We start from the raw sequence: 19,391 nt of genomic DNA, 5'->3' as shown, positions 1-19,391 counted from the left end.
GGGCAGACCAAGGCGCAGTTGGAGGAAATACATCGACTCACTGGCCTTGGAACGTCTCGGAATCCCCCAGGAGGAAGTCACTAATGTTGCTCTGGAGAGGGAAGTCTGGAGCACTCTGGTGGAGCTGTTGCCCCCTGCGACCCGACTACGGATAAGCGGTTGAAGATGGATGGATGGATGGACTCTTGGGTTTTTTATGTACTTATAGTGATAGCTGTGTTCCTCTGGAAGGGGCTGTAGGGACAGCGTTACGTACTTATAGTGATAGCTGTGTTCCTCTGGAAGGGGCTGTAGGGACAGCGTTACGTACTTATAGTGATAGCTGTGTTCCTCTGGAAGGGGCTGTAGGGACAGCGTTACGTACTTATAGTGATAGCTGTGTTCCTCTGGAAGGGGCTGTAGGGACAGCGTTACGTACTTATAGTGATAGCTGTGTTCCTCTGGAAGGGGCTGTAGGGACAGCGTTACGTACTTATAGTGATAGCTGTGTTCCTCTGGAAGGGGCTGTAGGGACAGCGTTACGTACTTATAGTGATAGCTGTGTTCCTCTGGAAGGGGCTGTAGGGACAGCGTTACGTACTTATAGTGATAGCTGTGTTCCTCTGGAAGGGGCTGTAGGGACAGCGTTACGTACTTATAGTGATAGCTGTGTTCCTCTGGAAGGGGCTGTAGGGACAGCGTTACGTACTTATAGTGATAGCTGTGTTCCTCTGGAAGGGGCTGTAGGGACAGCGTTACGTACTTATAGTGATAGCTGTGTTCCTCTGGAAGGGGCTGTAGGGACAGCGTTACGTACTTATAGTGATAGCTGTGTTCCTCTGGAAGGGGCTGTAGGGACAGCGTTACGTACTTATAGTGATAGCTGTGTTCCTCTGGAAGGGGCTGTAGGGACAGCGTTACGTACTTATAGTGATAGCTGTGTTCCTCTGGAAGGGGCTGTAGGGACAGCGTTACGTACTTATAGTGATAGCTGTGTTCCTCTGGAAGGGGCTGTAGGGACAGCGTTACGTACTTATAGTGATAGCTGTGTTCCTCTGGAAGGGGCTGTAGGGACAGCGTTACGTACGTATAGTGATAGCTGTGTTCCTCTGGAAGGGGCTGTAGGGACAGCGTTACGTACTTATAGTGATAGCTGTGTTCCTCTGGAAGGGGCTGTAGGGACAGCGTTACGTACTTATAGTGATAGCTGTGTTCCTCTGGAAGGGGCTGTAGGGACAGCGTTACGTACGTATAGTGATAGCTGTGTTCCTCTGGAAGGGGCTGTAGGGACAGCGTTACGTACTTATAGTGATAGCTGTGTTCCTCTGGAAGGGGCTGTAGGGACAGCGTTACGTACTTATAGTGATAGCTGTGTTCCTCTGGAAGGGGCTGTAGGGACAGCGTTACGTACTTATAGTGATAGCTGTGTTCCTCTGGAAGGGGCTGTAGGGACAGCGTTACGTACTTATAGTGATAGCTGTGTTCCTCTGGAAGGGGCTGTAGGGACAGCGTTACGTACTTATAGTGATAGCTGTGTTCCTCTGGAAGGGGCTGTAGAGACAGCGTTACGTACTTATAGTGATAGCTGTGTTCCTCTGGAAGGGGCTGTAGGGACAGCGTTACGTACTTATAGTGATAGCTGTGTTCCTCTGGAAGGGGCTGTAGGGACAGCGTTACGTACTTATAGTGATAGCTGTGTTCCTCTGGAAGGGGCTGTAGGGACAGCGTTACGTACTTATAGTGATAGCTGTGTTCCTCTGGAAGGGGCTGTAGGGACAGCGTTACGTACTTATAGTGATAGCTGTGTTCCTCTGGAAGGGGCTGTAGGGACAGCGTTACGTACTTATAGTGATAGCTGTGTTCCTCTGGAAGGGGCTGTAGGGACAGCGTTACGTACTTATAGTGATAGCTGTGTTCCTCTGGAAGGGGCTGTAGGGACAGCGTTACGTACTTATAGTGATAGCTGTGTTCCTCTGGAAGGGGCTGTAGGGACAGCGTTACGTACTTATAGTGATAGCTGTGTTCCTCTGGAAGGGGCTGTAGGGACAGCGTTACGTACTTATAGTGATAGCTGTGTTCCTCTGGAAGGGGCTGTAGGGACAGCGTTACGTACTTATAGTGATAGCTGTGTTCCTCTGGAAGGGGCTGTAGGGACAGCGTTACGTACTTATAGTGATAGCTGTGTTCCTCTGGAAGGGGCTGTAGGGACAGCGTTACGTACTTATAGTGATAGCTGTGTTCCTCTGGAAGGGGCTGTAGGGACAGCGTTACGTACTTATAGTGATAGCTGTGTTCCTCTGGAAGGGGCTGTAGGGACAGCGTTACGTACTTATAGTGATAGCTGTGTTCCTCTGGAAGGGGCTGTAGGGACAGCGTTACGTACTTATAGTGATAGCTGTGTTCCTCTGGAAGGGGCTGTAGGGACAGCGTTTGGTTGTCGGCGTTGACGTTCTCACCATCGACAGAGTCTCTGCATCCTGAAGGGAAACAAACAGTGGTTTATTATAACACAGGTTTCTGTCCAAGTTTGGTTAACTTTCCCATTTTGCAACATCTGCTTTTTTTTTCTTTCTTTTTTTCTTTTGCAAATAGGGCGTGGCAGTGGGTGTGGTTTTCAGGTTCCACTGAAAAATCTGCCATTCATTTTTCCCATATAGATTTACAAAAATATATCAATTATTTTAGGCATGTGAATTTTTGTTATTGAATATTAAATTATATTATAGGCCTACTTCATGTAATACCCTTTGTTTAGTGATTTTCTTTTTCTTTTTTTTGAGAGAATCAAAGGTTTTATGGAAGATCCAGGATGCTGGATTACTTACAATTCTGGTTTAAAATAATTGATATAAATGGAGAGTTGTTATGGTAACCAAATGGACATTTATAGATATTTAACTCTTGAGAGTGTAATGTTTTGCGCTCTCAAAAGTTAAATTAACATCTGCATTACTTAATTTACAAGGAGCCTACACAATTAGGGAATGTATAGAATAATTGTTATTTTAATCAACGTTTTGGCCTGTTATCTCTAGTCCTAATGGTACCAACATCAGTACAGCATGGAATGGAATGGGGACACAATCTTATCCAGAATGGAATGGAATCTGTCCGTCGCGGCAGTCAGCCGCGGGGGTGGAGCTTCTTTTCCATCCACCAGCTGTCTAAAAACTCGGAAGTGACGTAAAACACAGCTTCTTCTGTCCGCTAAAGTCTGCCCATGCAGTCTGTGTGTGTGTGTGTGTGTGTGTGTGTGTGTGTGTGTGTGTGTGTGTGTGTGTGTTTCTCCCACAGATCACGTGGGCGTCGGCCCACTTGAGGCCCCTCATTAGCTGCATTAGGAGCACCTGGCCATGCAGAGCTCCTGGAAGCCTATAGAGCGTCGCAGTCCCGCCTCCTACCCTGGACCAAGGACAGTCTAAGAAGGACGAGACGCGAAGACCGTACGGGCGACGCCATGTTGCTTTGGAAGGAAAGAAACATGCGCAATGGGCTATATGCAAGGGGGCAGGCAGGCTTTCCAACGTTGAAGCTCTCCTCCCTAGTGGTAGGAGGAGGGACTACAGGCGGACCCGTGGATTCATGACCGGGAAACCCCGTGCAGCTGGGCTTTAACATTGAGCGCTCGGTTGCACTTCCGCATTTGACCACCAAAATTTGGTGGTCAAATGCGGAAGTAGACGTTCTCAGACGGTACTTCCGGCAGTCTTCCGGGTGTTTCAAAACGCCACTGAGCAACTTCCACTGACATGAATAGCTGGGGGGGCGGAGCTTCGCGCCAGTTCAGTCTCTATTATATATATACTCTATGGCTATATGCAGCCAACACTTCCGCGTTCAGCTTCCTTGGTCTCAACTGCGCATGTTTCTTTCCTTCCAAAGCAACATGGCGTCGCCCGTACGGTCTTCGCGTCTCGTCCTTCTTAGACTGTCCTTGCCCTGGACCAGGAAATGAAACCCAATGCATTATTCTCATAGACATTTCTCAAAGTATTTATTTAAAGACGGTTACGCCGCGGACAAAGCCAACTCGAGTCGTGACAACTCATGACAACACAAACAATATTTTGGACCAAACAAATAATTACAAAGAAGAAAAACAACAAAAAAAGTGTTGTAACCTGCCGTTTTTTTCTTCTTTCTAATTATTTGTTTGGTCTAAAATATTGTTTGTGTTGTCATGAGTTGTCACGACTCGAGTTGGCTTTGTCCGCGGCGTAACCGTCTTTAAATAAATACTTTAAGAAATGTCTATGAGAATAATGCATTGGGTTTCATTTCCTGGTCCAGGGTAGGAGGCGGGACTGCGACGCTCTATAAAACAGAGGGTTTGCCAGCCATTCTGTGTGTCTCTCCACATGACAGCAGCACCCTTCTGTTTGGTTCCCGTCAGTGCTTGATTTACACACTCGACAATCTACAACACCCCCTAATAGGGCTGTGGATCTTTGGGTGTCCCACGATTCGATTCGTTTCCGATTCTTGGGGTCACCATTCGATTCAAAATGATTTTCTATTCAAAATGATTCTCGATTCAATACATAGGATTTCATCACAATCTACTACAGTAACTTGAAAATGACTGAAGACATGATGTTTACTGTGATTAGGGTGAGCTTACATTTCATATCACAGACACCATGTAGTGAAAACTCCTGTAACTGTAACCAGAAAAAAAAAGAAAAACGATTGTTGGAAATTATGAATCGATTTTGAATCGTTCATAACGGAATTGCGATTCTAATTCGAATGGATTGTTTTGACACCCCTATACCCCCCTAACCACACTCACACCACTGATCGGACTGACTTCCACATCTTTAATTCGGTTACTTTTGGTTAATAAATGATTGTTATTTTGAACACTGCTACCTCCTCCTCAATAAGGGCCTTTCTCTGCCCCACCCTTCTCCCATGTGTTTAGTTTCCAAGATGGCCGCAGCACCAGGAGGGGGTGGGGCGGAGGTGAGCGGGCGGGGTCGACCCTATGCCCTTACTGGGCTGCGTTCAAGACACTTGGCTTGTGTCTGACACCTGACTTGTGTCTGAACACAGCTTTGATGGATGTGTTCTGCCCCCTCTCCCCCCATCAAACAAAATGTTTGGTCAAACCATATGGGCTTCCATTGGAAATGCATTGGAGCAGCCATTAAACACAGACACAAGACAAACGCAAGACTGGTGTCTTGAATGTGTGAACGCAGCCCAGTAAGGACATAATTATGTCAACCGGGTTGTGACGAGTTGAAAACCAACTGATGTAATAGGCCAAGCGTAGAATCAGAACTATAGACTTACGATGAGCATGTATCATAGAATCAGAACTATAGACTTACGATGAGCATGTCTTGTGGGTTGTAGGCGAAGCTTCCACAGGCATACAGGTGGGTGGAGTTGATCGCCTGTAGCACTTTAACGAAGTTACCACACTCGGCCTGCATGGGGAGAAACACACACTATAAGCAACTAAATGTATTGATGGTGTGGATGGTTCTAAGTTTAATAGTTTAATAGCAGCTAAATGTATTGATGCTGTGGATGGTTCTAAGTTTAATCTTATCTGATCTACCCACAGCAGCATTCAGTGTGCAAATAGAGACAGGGACAAATGATTTGTTGTGCCTGTTTTTTGTGGCACAAGGGGGCTCGCAAACGAAGGCCGGATGGGAGAAGCTTGTACTCTCCGTGTAGAGGGTGAGCAGCATCAGATCGGATACACAGGGCTTTTTAAGCACCTGTTTTTTTTTACTATTTTGAAAAACATTTTAAAATACTTCAAATAGACGATCTACATCGCCACATTGTGAGCTTGTAGATAGGTATTTGAACTATATAAAAACTATTTTCAAAATACTAAAAACAAACAGGTTCACAACGTGACGCGTTGTGAGCTTGTAGATCTGCTATTTTCAGAATGCAACCAAGTGTAAAATGACTTATACTGGATCTCTTGTCCCAGCATTTCAGTCCAGTTTTTATTTGTTGACGAAATTGTCAACAAATAAATAAATGTAGTGACTTAGGGACTTAGTTTTAGTCATCATAGCTTAGTTTATATTTAGTCTCAGTTTTAGTCATCATAGCTTAGTTTATATTTAGTCTTAGTTTTAGTCATCATAGCTTAGTTTATATTTAGTCTTAGTTTTAGTCATCATAGCTTAGTTTTCATTTAGTTTCCATTTAGTTTTCGTCAGTGAAAAAAGGTATAGTCGACGAACGTTTTTCGTCACAGTTTTAGTCGACGAAATCAACAGTGCTGTGCAGCTGTGACCTGAGTTTGAGAAGCTCCTCTGATCCCAGATTCGGCACAAACAGGACTAAATTCCTTTCGTTCCTATGCCACCAACATGTGGAACGCCCTACCAACAGTCATTAAGACATGTGAATCCCTTGACTCCTTCAAAGGGCTCTCAAAGGGCACCTACGGACGGCTGCAATTCGAAACTGGCCTCCGTAAGATCTGAATCCCCCCCCACTCCTTTTTCCCCTCACTGTATATGTTTCTTTTCCCTTTTGTAGCTCCTTTATGATGAATTCCTGTTCTGTTCTTTGGCTATATAGAAGTGTTTGTACGTCTCTAAATGTTTTGATGAATTGAACATGGTGGACCCTCTTGTAAACAAGTGTAATGCTTAATTGGGTCGTCCACTCACAGTTAACAGTCTTTGTATTGAGTTTGTGCTTGAAATGTACTGTAATTCTGCAAACTGTTAATAAATACTTCAATCAATCAATCAATCTACACACCTTATTTCGGACTTTAACAGAACATGCGTTAATCTCCTCCTCAGACGGTTTCCACTCCACCTAAAGAAGACACAATCAAAAGGACAATACATCGTAAAAGATGTTATACAGAATATAAGTTTAGGTACAATATTACAAAATTCCAGAACAACCAGTCCTAGAAACACGACGGCAGTATAAAAACAAAGAAAGGAGTCCTTTGTTCCATCCAAGTCAATGTTTGTGCATTAATTTATACCATTCTGGGCGGGAACCCCTTTTACTGTTTTAAGCATTACGTTATACTTTAGCTATTGAAAAATAGCAGATCTACAAGTTCATAGCGCGGCACCGAGTGGCGCGCTATGAGCTTGTAGGTCTGCTATTTTAGAAAAATCGTGAAAATGTGCCTCAAATCTTTGAATATATATTGTTACAGAGTGAACATTTTAACTCAAATCTTTGATTCTGGGAGGTCCCTGGAACAACATGTTTTCAGATGGGGGGCGGAGGCATATTACATATCATTTTTGGAGTCCTTGACATGAAATATTGAGCACCACTGATACAGAAACATAAGGTTTTCAGAAAACTGTCAGGATTTAGAAGACATTTTTTTTAATTTAAATAAATGGGTTAAGGTTCATATAGACCCAAAATCTGTCCCATGTCTCTTTCATTTTACTCCTCCTATGAGGGGTGCTAGCCCCTCCTCCTATGAGGGGTGCCAGCCCCTCCTCCTATGAGGGGTGCTAGCCCCTCCTCCTATGAGGGGTGCTAGCCCCTCCTCCTATGAGGGGTGCCAGCCCCTCCTCCTATGAGGGGTGCCAGCCCCTCCTCCTATGAGGGGTGCTAGCCCCTCCTCCTATGAGGGGTGCCAGCCCCTCCTCCTATGAGGGGTGCCAGCCCCTCCTCCTATGAGGGGTGCTAGCCCCTCCTCCTATGAGGGGTGCATGCTAGCCCCTCCTCCTATGAGGGGTGCCCCTCCTCCTATGAGGGGTGCCAGCCCCTCCTCCTATGAGGGGTGCTAGCCCCTCCTCCTATGAGGGGTGCCAGCCCCTCCTCCTATGAGGGGTGCTAGCCCCTCCTCCTATGAGGGGTGTCCCTCCTCCTATGAGGGGTGTCCCTCCTCCTATGAGGGGTGCCCCTCCTCCTATGAGGGGTGCCAGCCCCTCCTCCTATGAGGGGTGCCAGCCCCTCCTCCTATGAGGGGTGCTAGCCCCTCCTCCTATGAGGGGTGCCAGCCCCTCCTCCTATGAGGGGTGCAAACGAAATAAAGAGACATTTTCACGATTTAAAAAGAAATAGCAGATCTACAAGCTCGTAGCGCGCCACTCGGTGGCGCGCTACGAGCTTGTAGATCTGCTATTTCTTTTTAAATCGTGAAAATGTGGCACAAATTTGGAATATATATATTTTTCACAACAAACGTTCACAACAAACGTTTTTCAATAGCTAAATTATAACATAATGTTTTAAAACACCAAAAGGGGTTCCCGCCCAGAATGAGTTAAATTCCCGTTTTGAAACACATATTGAAACATATTGAAACATATTGAAACATATTGAAACATATATTCGTGTCATGAGTGTGTCGGTCCGACCTTGTTCCTCACGGCGATGACGCCAGGCTGGCTGACGTCCAATGAGAGCACGGCGTCCCGCGCGCCTACGTAGAGGGTGGAGCCGTCGCCGCTTAGCAACAAGGTGGTGGTGTTCTGGGCGTCGGGGAAACGGGCCAGCGGTCTGCCTGGGGAGTCTGAACAGAACACAGAAACATGAAACATGAAGCGGGCCAGCGGTCTGCCTGGGGAGTCTGAACAGAACACAGAAACATGAAACATGAAACATGAAACGGGCCAGCGGTCTGCCTGGGGAGTCTGAACAGAACACAGAAACATGAAACAAACATGAAACATGAAACGGGCCAGTTGTCTGCCTGGGGAGTCTGAACAGAACACAGAAACATGAAACATGAAACATGAAACGGGCCAGCGGTCTGCCTGGGGAGTCTGAACAGAACACAGAAACATGAAACATGAAACGGGCCAGCGGTCTGCCTGGGGAGTCTGAACAGAACACAGAAACATGAAACATGAAACGGGCCAGCGGTCTGCCTGGGGAGTCTGAACAGAACACAGAAACATGAAACATGAAGCGGGCCAGCGGTCTGCCTGGGGAGTCTGAACAGAACACAGAAACATGAAACGGGCCAGTGGTCTGCCTGGGGAGTCTGAACAGAACACAGAAACATGAAACATGAAACGGGCCAGTTGTCTGCCTGGGGAGTCTGAACAGAACACAGACACATGAAACATGAAACATGAAACGGGCCAGCGGTCTGCCTGGGGAGTCTGAACAGAACACAGAAACATGAAACATGAAACATGAAGCGGGCCAGCGGTCTCCCTGGGGAGTCTGAACAGAACACAGAAACATGAAACATGAAACATGAAGCGGGCCAGCGGTCTGCCTGGGGAGTCTGAACAGAACACAGAAACATGAAACATGAAGCGGGCCAGCGGTCTGCCTGGGGAGTCTGAACAGAACACAGAAACATGAAACATGAAACGGGCCAGCGGTCTGCCTGGGGAGTCTGAACAGAACACAGAGACATGAAACATGAAACGGGCCAGCGGTCTCCCTGGGGAGTCTGAACAGAACACAGAAACATGAAACATGAAGCGGGCCAGCGGTCTGCCTGGGGAGTCTGAACAGAACACAGAAACATGAAACATGAAGCGGGCCAGCGGTCTGCCTGGGGAGTCTGAACAGAACACAGAAACATGAAACATGAAACGGGCCAGCGGTCTGCCTGGGGAGTCTGAACAGAACACAGACACATGAAACATGAAACATGAAGCGGGCCAGCGGTCTCCCTGGGGAGTCTGAACAGAACACAGAAACATGAAACATGAAACGGGCCAGCGGTCTGCCTGGGGAGTCTGAACAGAACACAGACACATGAAACATGAAACGGGCCAGCGGTCTGCCTGGGGAGTCTGAACAGAACACAGAGACATGAAACATGAAGCGGGCCAGCGGTCTGCCTGGGGAGTCTGAACAGAACACAGACACATGAAACATGAAACATGAAGCGGGCCAGCGGTCTCCCTGGGGAGTCTGAACAGAACACAGACACATGAAACATGAAACATGAAGCGGGCCAGCGGTCTGCCTGGGGAGTCTGAACAGAACACAGACACATGAAACATGAAACATGAAACATGAAGCGGGCCAGCGGTCTGCCTGGGGAGTCTGAACACAGACACATGAAACATGAAACATGAAACATGAAACGGGCCAGCGGTCTCCCTGGGGAGTCTGAACAGAACACAGAGACATGAAACGGGCCAGCGGTCTCCCTGGGGAGTCTGAACAGAACACAGAGACATGAAGCGGGCCAGCGGTCTGCCTGGGGAGTCTGAACAGAACACAGAAACATGAAACATGAAGCGGGCCAGCGGTCTGCCTGGGGAATCTGAACACAACACAGACACATGAAACATGAAACGGGCCAGCGGTCTGCCTGGGGAATCTGAACACAACACAGACACATGAAACATGAAACGGGCCAGCGGTCTGCCTGGGGAATCTGAACAGAACACAGAAACATGAAGCGGGACAGCGGTCTCCCTGGGGAGTCTGAACAGAACACAGAAACATGAAACGGGCCAGTTGTCTGCCTGGGGAGTCTGAACAGAACACAGAAACATGAAACGGGACAGCGGTCTGCCTGGGGAGTCTGAACACAACACACACAGCGAGAAGAAACATGAAAACATTGTCTTTAGCCCCTCCTAGCTCTGTGTGTTCCCCTTAGCGATGATTTGATTGGCCGAGGGCTTAAAAAGTGAGGACGCCAAACGTGATTGGCCGGAATGTGATGATGTATGATGATGACATGACGTATGATGATAACAACGCCCCTCGCTTCACACAAGTGTGATTTCCTATGTCCAGCTTTTGGTGTGTGTAACTCATTTTTTGTCCCAACACAAACATTCAATGCCATTGACAATGAATGGACAATTGTGAGTGTTTGTGTAAACATTGACGACGAAGGTGAGGACGCAAATCACGGAGGCTTCAGTGTTCAGTGTTTCGGTTCAGTGGTTTGCTGAAGGACACTTTGACGCGCATGCAGCCAAGGAGGAGCAGTCGGGGATTGAACCGACACCCGCTCGACCAACGCACTGAGCCACTGCCGGAGGCTGAAGAAAATGTGTGTTGGGTAGACGTGTACAGAGAAGGTGGTTGGAGGTGGTTGATAGAAGGCCTCATAGTAGCTCATATCACAGTGTACAGAGAAGGTGGTTGGAGGTGGTTGACAGAAGGCCTCATTGTAGCTCATATCATAATGTGTGTTGGGTAGAAGTGTACAGAGAAGGTGGTTGGAGGTGGTTGACAGAAGGCCTCATTGTAGCTCATATCATCATGTGTGTTGGGTAGACGTGTACAGAGAAGGTGGTTGGAGGTGGTTGACAGAAGGCCTTATAGTAGCTCATATCATAATGTGGGTATTAATTGTATCCTATAGTATTCGGTGCCATTTGTGACTTTCTGTGTCCCCATCACATAATACATAATACATATCTTGTGTAAAACAAGCAAAAACAATCATTTCAAAAAGGGTATCTTTGTCAGAAATAGGCCTAGAGAAATGTATTAACCCATTCTGGGCGGGAACCCCTTTTGGTGTTTTAACTAAGCATTATGTTCTACTTTAGCTATTGAAAAATAGCAGATCTACAAGCTCATAGCACGCCACCGAGTGGCGCGCTATGAGCTTGTAGGTCTGCTATTTTAGAAAAATCGTAAAAATGCGGCACAAATATTAAAAATCACACCCGTGTGAACTGAGTGGTGTAAGGTATTATATAGCCTGATCAGCTGTGGTCTGACGTAATGAAATCACACCCGTGTGAACTGAGTGGTGTAAGGTATTATATAGCCTGATCAGCTGTGGTCTGACGTAATGTCTGACGTAATGAAATCACACCCGTGTGAACTGGGTGAGTGGTGTAAACCACTCCTACAACTGGCTTTGTTAGTTTACGTGTCTGTCTGTCTGTTCGTACCAAAAAATTAGCATGGTTGCTATGGTCACCCAGTTCACACGGGTGTGATTTCATTACGTCAGACATTACGTCAGACCACAGCTGATCAGTCTATATAAGACCTTACACCACTCAGTTCACACAGGTGTGATTTTTTTTGGTACGGACAGACACGTAAACTAACAAAGCCAGTTGTAGGAGTGGTTTACACCACTCAAAAAATGGGTTAAAAGAAAGGGGAAAAAAGTGAATGATTTGAAAAGATTTCTAGGCTGAAATGGCACCGAATAGTAGGAATGACCCATGTGTTGATGTAGTAACACGCTGTGTGTATGTATATGTGTGAACAATGACCCATGTGTTGATGTAGTAACACGCTGTGTGTATGTATATGTGTGAACAATGACCCATGTGTTGATGTAGTAACACGCTGTATGTATGTATATGTGTGAACAATGACCCATGTGTTGATGTAGTAACACGCTGTATGTATGTATATGTGTGAACAATGACCCATGTGTTGATGTAGTAACACGCTGTATGTATGTATATGTGTGAACAATGACCCATGTGTTGATGTAGTAACACGCTGTGTGTATGTATATGTGTGAACAATGACCCATGTGTTGATGTAGTAACACGCTGTATGTATGTATATGTGTGAACAATGACCCATGTGTTGATGTAGTAACACGCTGTATGTATGTATATGTGTGAACAATGACCCATGTGGTGATGTAGTAACACGCTGTATGTATGTATATGTGTGAACAATGACCCATGTGGTGATGTAGTAACACGCTGTATGTATGTATATGTGTGAACAATGACCCATGTGTTGATGTAGTAACACGCTGTGTGTATGTATATGTGTGAACAATGACCCATGTGTTGTTGTAGTAACACGCTGTATGTATGTATATGTGTGAACAATGACCCATGTGTTGATGTAGTAACACGCTGTATGTATGTATATGTGTGAACAATGACCCATGTGGTGATGTAGTAACACGCTGTATGTATGTATATGTGTGAACAATGACCCATGTGGTGATGTAGTAACACGCTGTATGTATGTATATGTGTGAACAATGACCCATGTGTTGATGTAGTAACACGCTGTATGTATGTATATGTGTGAACAATGACCCATGTGTTGATGTAGTAACACGCTGTATGTATGTATATGTGTGAACAATGACCCATGTGGTGATGTAGTAACACGCTGTATGTATGTATATGTGTGAACAATGACCCATGTGTTGATGTAGTAACACGCTGTATGTATGTATGTATATGTGTGAACAATGACCCATGTGTTGATGTAGTAACACGCTGTATGTATGTATATGTGTGAACAATGACCCATGTGGTGATGTAGTAACACGCTGTATGTATGTATATGTGTGAACAATGACCCATGTGTTGATGTAGTAACACGCTGTATGTATGTATATGTGTGAACAATGACCCATGTGTTGATGTAGTAACACGCTGTATGTATGTATATGTGTGAACAATGACCCATGTGTTGATGTAGTAACACGCTGTATGTATGTATATGTGTGAACAATGACCCATGTGTTGATGTAGTAACACGCTGTGTGTATGTATATGTGTGAACAATGACCTAATGTGACCCGCTAGCTAGACGCTGTGACTGCAACGCTCTTCAAAAGTCAACCACACACACCTACACACTTTAGCACGGCATTTAGTTTCCGACGTGTTTCAGTTCCGCCAAGCAGTGAGAGGATGTGGTGGACTGGAGGATGTTACATTAGCCTAGGGGTATAGCCTTTTGATGAATTCTTTTTTGATGAATTCCTGTTCTGTCTATAGAAGTGTCTATTTGTACGTCTCTAAATGTTTTGATGATTTGAACATGGTGGACCCTGTTGGAAACAAGTGTAATGCTTAATTGGGTCATCCACTCACAGTTAACAGCCTTTGTATTGAGTTTGTGCTTGAAATGTACTGTAATTCTGCAAACTGTTAATAAATTCTTCAATCAATCAATCAATCAATGAAGTGGCGTCTCTTAATTCTGGACGGGAACCACTTTTGGTGTTTTAAGCACTATGTTATGCTTTAGTTATTGAAACATAGCAGATCTACAAGCTCGTCGGTGCCGCGCTACAAGCTCGTCGGTGCCGCGCTACAAGCTCGTCGGTGCCGCGCTACAAGCTCGTCGGTGCCGCGCTACAAGCTCGTCGGTGCCGCGCTACAAGCTCGTCGGTGCCGCGCTACAAGCTCGTCGGTGCCGCGCTACAAGCTCGTCGGTGCCGCGCTACAAGCTCGTCGGTGCCGCGCTACAAGCTCGTCGGTGCCGCGCTACAAGCTCGTCGGTGCCGCGCTACAAGCTCGTCGGTGCCGCGCTACAAGCTCGTCGGTGCCGCGCTACAAGCTCGTCGGTGCCGCGCTACAAGCTTGTAGGTCTGCTATTTCTGAAAAATCGTGAAAATGTGGCGCAAATCTTTGAATGTGTATTCTTTCAGAACAAACGTTTTTAAGTTTAACTCAAATCTTTGCTTCTGGAGGGGGGGTCGTCCCTGGAACAACATATTTTGCAGATGGGGGTCGGCGGCCAAATACATATAATTCTAGGGGTCCTTGACATGAAATAGTTTGAGAACCACTCTCAGAGTTACATACAGACCCATAAGGGTCCATTCGGTTCCAAACTATCATTTAGCTGGGGAGACCCCCCGGAACTCCCTCAAGGACCCCTGGGGGTCTCCGCCGGACCCCTGGAACTCCCTCAAGGACCCCTGGGGGTCCCCGCCGGACCCCTGGAACTCCCTCAAGGACCCCTGGGGGTCTCCACCGGACCCCTGGAACTCCCTCAAGGACCCCTGGGGGTCTCCACCGGACCCCTGGAACTCCCTCAAGGACCCCTGGGGGTCCCCGCCGGACCCCTGGAACTCCCTCAAGGACCCCTGGGGGTCGCCGCCGGACCCCTGGAACTCCCTCAAGGACCCCTGGGGGTCCCCGCCGGACCCCTGGAACTCTCTCAAAGAACTCTGGGGGTCTCCGCCGGACCCCTGGAACTCCCTCAAGGACCCCTGGGGGTCTCCACCGGACCCCTGGAACTCCCTCAAGGACCCCTGGGGGTCTCCACCGGACCCCTGGAACTCCCTCAAGGACCCCTGGGGGTCCCCGCCGGACCCCACTTTGGGAACCACTGCATTACCGTTATAAATGACATGGACTTGATACTTCGATATACTGACTGGACTTTGTGGAATCATTAGATCAGGGGTGGGCAACTTTGACGATGGAGAGGGCCACTATATTTCCACACTCACTCCCTAGGGCCATATATTACTGTCGTCGCAAAAATAGCCGATCTACAAGCTCAAAACGCGTCGCAGCGCGACGCGTTTTGAGCTTGTAGATCGGCTATTTTTGCTATATTCGAATTGAAATCTTACATTTTTGCTATTTTTGAATTGGAATCCTGAAAACGAAAATGTTTATGTCATTCCAAATGCCTTTAATTATACGTGTGTTGAGCATTGAGCTACTAATTTAGACTGAAGTAATTAAAGCGGGTCATGTTTGCATGTCGTGGAATTGTAAACAGCTGAAACCAATATTATATCAGTTTTCTGACATTAACCTGAGGGCCACATTAAGTGAAGGTGGGGGCCGCATGTGGCCCCCGGGCCGCCAGTTGCCCACCCCTGCATTAGATCATGATATGTGCTGTATAGTGCTGCCAACGGATATTCCATAATCATAATTCCATAATTCCATAAATATAAAAAATAAAAGAATAATCAAATGTATTAAATTATTGTTAAAAAATAACAATACAATTGCTGTGTGAGTTCTGGCGAGACTCTGTGCCACGTAAACTAAAACATTATACAAAAAGTAGGCTATTAAGATAATTATGAATCATTCATTTGATCTCGCAAGACTCAAGAGAGCGCATTTCTCAGCACCAACCGCGGCCCATACAGGACCGGACCATACAGGACCGGACCATACAGGACCGGACCATACAGGACCATACAGGACCGGCCCATACAGGACCGGCCCATACAGGACCATACAGGACCATACAGGACCGGCCCATACAGGACCGGACCATACAGGACCGGACCATACAGGAACATACAGGACCATACAGGACCATACAGGACCGGACCATACAGGACCGGCCCATACAGGACCATACAGGACCGGACCATATACAGGACCATACAGGACCGGCCCATACAGGACCATACAGGACCGGACCATATACAGGACCATACAGGACCATACAGGACCGGCCCATACAGGACCATACAGGACCATACAGGACCATACAGGACCATACAGGACCGGCCCATACAGGACCGGCCCATACAGGACAGGACCATACAGGACCGGCCCATACAGGACCGGCCCATATAGATAAAGAAAGAGAAAGTTTTACAGCATATTAGGCTGCAATATTCATATCATATTCATATTAAAATCATATACATTCGACATTCGAAATTCGTTCGAATCCATGTGGTGTTTTAAAAGGAATATTCAAATGTCTTTTTTGGCCAATTCTGGCAGCACCAGTGCTGTAACTTTGGAATGATGTCACATTGAGACACTGTAAACATAGACATCTCTCTAGACATCTCTTCATCTGTGCCACATGTTGCAATGGCGGAAAATGGAAAGCCTTGTGCAATGCAAAGACAATCCTCAGAGTCATCTGTGTCTGTGTGTCAAACATGTGACAATTATCCAAGTTACTGACATTCTGAGCGGGAACCCCTTTTGGTGTTTTAAGCATTATGTTATAATTTAGCTATTGAAAAATAGCAGACCTACAAGCTCATAGCGCGGCACCGAGTGCCGCGCTATGAGCTTGTAGGTCTGCTATTTTTGAAAAATCGTGAAAATGTAGTTCACATCTTTGAATATATATATATATTCTTTCAGAGCGAACGTTTTTAACTCAAATATTTGCTTCTGGAGGGGTCCCTGGAACAACATATTTTCAGATGGGGGGTCCCCGGGCCAGATGGGGGGGTCCCCGGGCCAGATGGGGGGTCCCCGGGCCAGATGGGGGGGTCCCCGGGCCAGATGGGGGGTCCCCGGGCCAGATGGGGGGATGGGGGGTCCCCGGGCCAGATGGGGGGGTCCCCGGGCCAGATGGGCCCCGGGCCAGATGGGGGGTCCCCGGGCCAGATGGGGGGGTCCCCGGGCCAGATGGGGGGTCCCCGGGCCAGATGGGGGGTCCCCGGGCCAAATACAGATAATTCCGGGGGTCCTTCACATGGAAAGGTTGAGAACCACTGACACAGAAACCTGGGGTTTTCAGAAATGTGTTAATTTAGAACCCCTTTTAAAAGAAAATCGTCCTCAGGTCTACACTCTGTGTCTTTCAAACATGTGACAATAGATATCCAAGTTAATGACATTCTGTGGAAACAGCTTCCATGTGACACTGACACTCTGGCAGAGAAATCAATACTAATGGAATCATTCTTTTACCAACCAGTTCTCTTTCTGTCTCTAGAATTTACAAGAAATTGCACAATAATTTGTTTTGAGAACTCTAGCATCCTTATTGGGCACGCCACACGCCACACTGTAACAGGAAACCGTTTTGCAAAAGCATGCAGACAAACATTTTGGTGAAATTTGCAGGTTCACTATATGTGTCTTGGTATAATATAAACTATACCGGGAACTTGGTGGCTCAAGGCTCAAGCCGCATGGTTGCCAGTTCGAACCCTGTGGGCTCCCCCAGAGTTAGTGTCGAAGTGTCCTTGAGCAAGACTCTGAACCCCTGATTGCTCCTGATGTGCAGGTTGGTGCCTTGCATGGTTTCCTCCACCATCGGTGTGTGAATGTGTGTGTGAATGTGTGTGTGAATGTGTGTGTAAATGTGTGTGTGAATGGGTGTGTGTGAATGTGTGTTTGAATGTGTGTGTGAATGTGTGTGTGTGTGAATGTGTGTGAATGTGTGAATAGATGCACAATCTATTATGTAAAGCGCCTTGGATAGGGGCAGCGGTGGCCTAAGGGTTTAGAGGAGCGCCCTTGTTGCCCGAAAGGTTGCCGGTTCGATTCTGGGTCGGGAAGTGATCACTCACCCAACACAGCTGAAGTGTCCTTGAGCAAGGCACTGAACCCCCAGCTGCTCCAGTGGAGCTGCTTAGTGGCCAACAGTATCAGACTGAGGTTGTACTGGTCAGTACAAGGACCCCCAGCTGCTCCCAGTGGAGCTGCTTAGAGGCCAACAGTATCAGACTGAGGTTGTACTGGTCAGTGCAAGGACCCCCAGCTGCTCCAGTGGAGCTGCTTAGTGGCCAACAGTATCAGACTGAGGTTGTACTGGTCAGTACAAGGACCCCCAGCTGCTCCAGTGGAGCTGCTTAGAGGCCAACGGTATCAGACTGAGGTTGTACTGGTCAGTACAAGGACCCCCAGCTGCTCCAGTGGAGCTGCTTAGAGGCCAACAGTATCAGACTGAGGTTGTACTGGTCAGTACAAGGACCCCCAGCTGCTCCAGTGGAGCTGCTTAGAGGCCAACAGTATCAGACTGAGGTTGTACTGGTCAGTACAAGGACCCCCAGCTGCTCCCAGTGGAGCTGCTTAGTGGCCAACAGTATCAGACTGAGGTTGTACTGGTCACTACAAGGACCCCCAGCTGCTCCAGTGGAGCTGCTTAGTGGCCAACAGTATCAGACTGAGGTTGTACTGGTCAGTACAAGGACCCCCAGCTGCTCCAGTGGAGCTGCTTAGAGGCCAACAGTATCAGACTGAGGTTGTACTGGTCAGTACAAGGACCCCCAGCTGCTCCAGTGGAGCTGCTTAGTGGCCAACAGTATCAGACTGAGGTTGTACTGGTCAGTACAAGGACCCCCAGCTGCTCCAGTGGAGCTGCTTAGAGGCCAACAGTATCAGACTGAGGTTGTACTGGTCAGTACAAGGACCCCCAGCTGCTCCAGTGGAGCTGCTTAGAGGCCAACAGTATCAGACTGAGGACAGAGTACAGCATCTTGCAATGGGTCTGGTCCACAATATTCGATACTCCACTAAGATACCCATGTACCTGTCTAGATACTTCCTTAATGTTAACGAAGTCCACACCCACAACACCAGAGGGAGTGCAACGAACCATGTACAACCCAGATTCGGCACAAACAAGGGACAAATTTATTTTCGCTCCTATGCCACCAAAATGTGGAACGCCCTACCAACAGTCATTAAGACATGCAAATCCCTTGACTCCTTCAAAACCGCTCTCAAAGGGCACCTACGGACGGCTGCAATTCGAAACTGGCCCCCGTAGAATCTGAATCCCCCCCCACCGCCCCCAACCCCCCCCCCCCCTTTTCCCCTCACTGTATATGTTTCTTTTCCCTTTTTACCTCCATTATGATGAATTCCTGTTCTGTTCTTTGTCTATATAGAAGTGTCTATTTGTACGTCTCTAAATGTTTTGATGAATTGAACATGGTGGACCCTGTTGTAAACAAGTGTAATGCTTAATTGGGTCGTCCACTCACAGTTAACAGCCTTTGTATTGAGTTTGTGCTTGAAATGTACTGTAATTCTGCAAACTGTTAATACAATTTTCAATCAATCAATCAATCAGGTTGTACTGCTCAGCTCCCAGGT

General features: G+C 47.2%; 1 protein-coding gene across 1 annotated transcript in view; it reads right to left on the bottom strand.

Annotated features, from left to right (window-relative positions):
• The window catches only part of LOC306925192 (semaphorin-4A-like), a gene marked incomplete at its 3' end in the record, with an annotated part of 46,879 nt that overhangs the window by 26,462 nt on the left and 1,026 nt on the right, over window positions 1-19,391 (bottom strand). The window contains exons 2-5 of the mRNA XM_079503884.1: window positions 8,310-8,464; window positions 6,727-6,786; window positions 5,316-5,414; window positions 2,363-2,456 (exon numbers count right to left, since the gene is read on the bottom strand). Coding sequence (XP_079360010.1) covers window positions 2,363-2,456; window positions 5,316-5,414; window positions 6,727-6,786; window positions 8,310-8,464 — 408 coding nt within the window. The remainder of the gene's footprint in view (window positions 1-2,362; window positions 2,457-5,315; window positions 5,415-6,726; window positions 6,787-8,309; window positions 8,465-19,391) is intronic.

The sequence above is a fragment of the Electrona antarctica genome (genome assembly GCF_951216825.1).
Source record: "Electrona antarctica genome assembly, chromosome: 6".
NCBI lineage: Eukaryota > Metazoa > Chordata > Actinopteri > Myctophiformes > Myctophidae > Electrona > Electrona antarctica.
The sequence above is the reverse complement of the archived record's forward strand: the minus strand, read 5'-3'. Positions and strand labels throughout refer to the sequence as shown.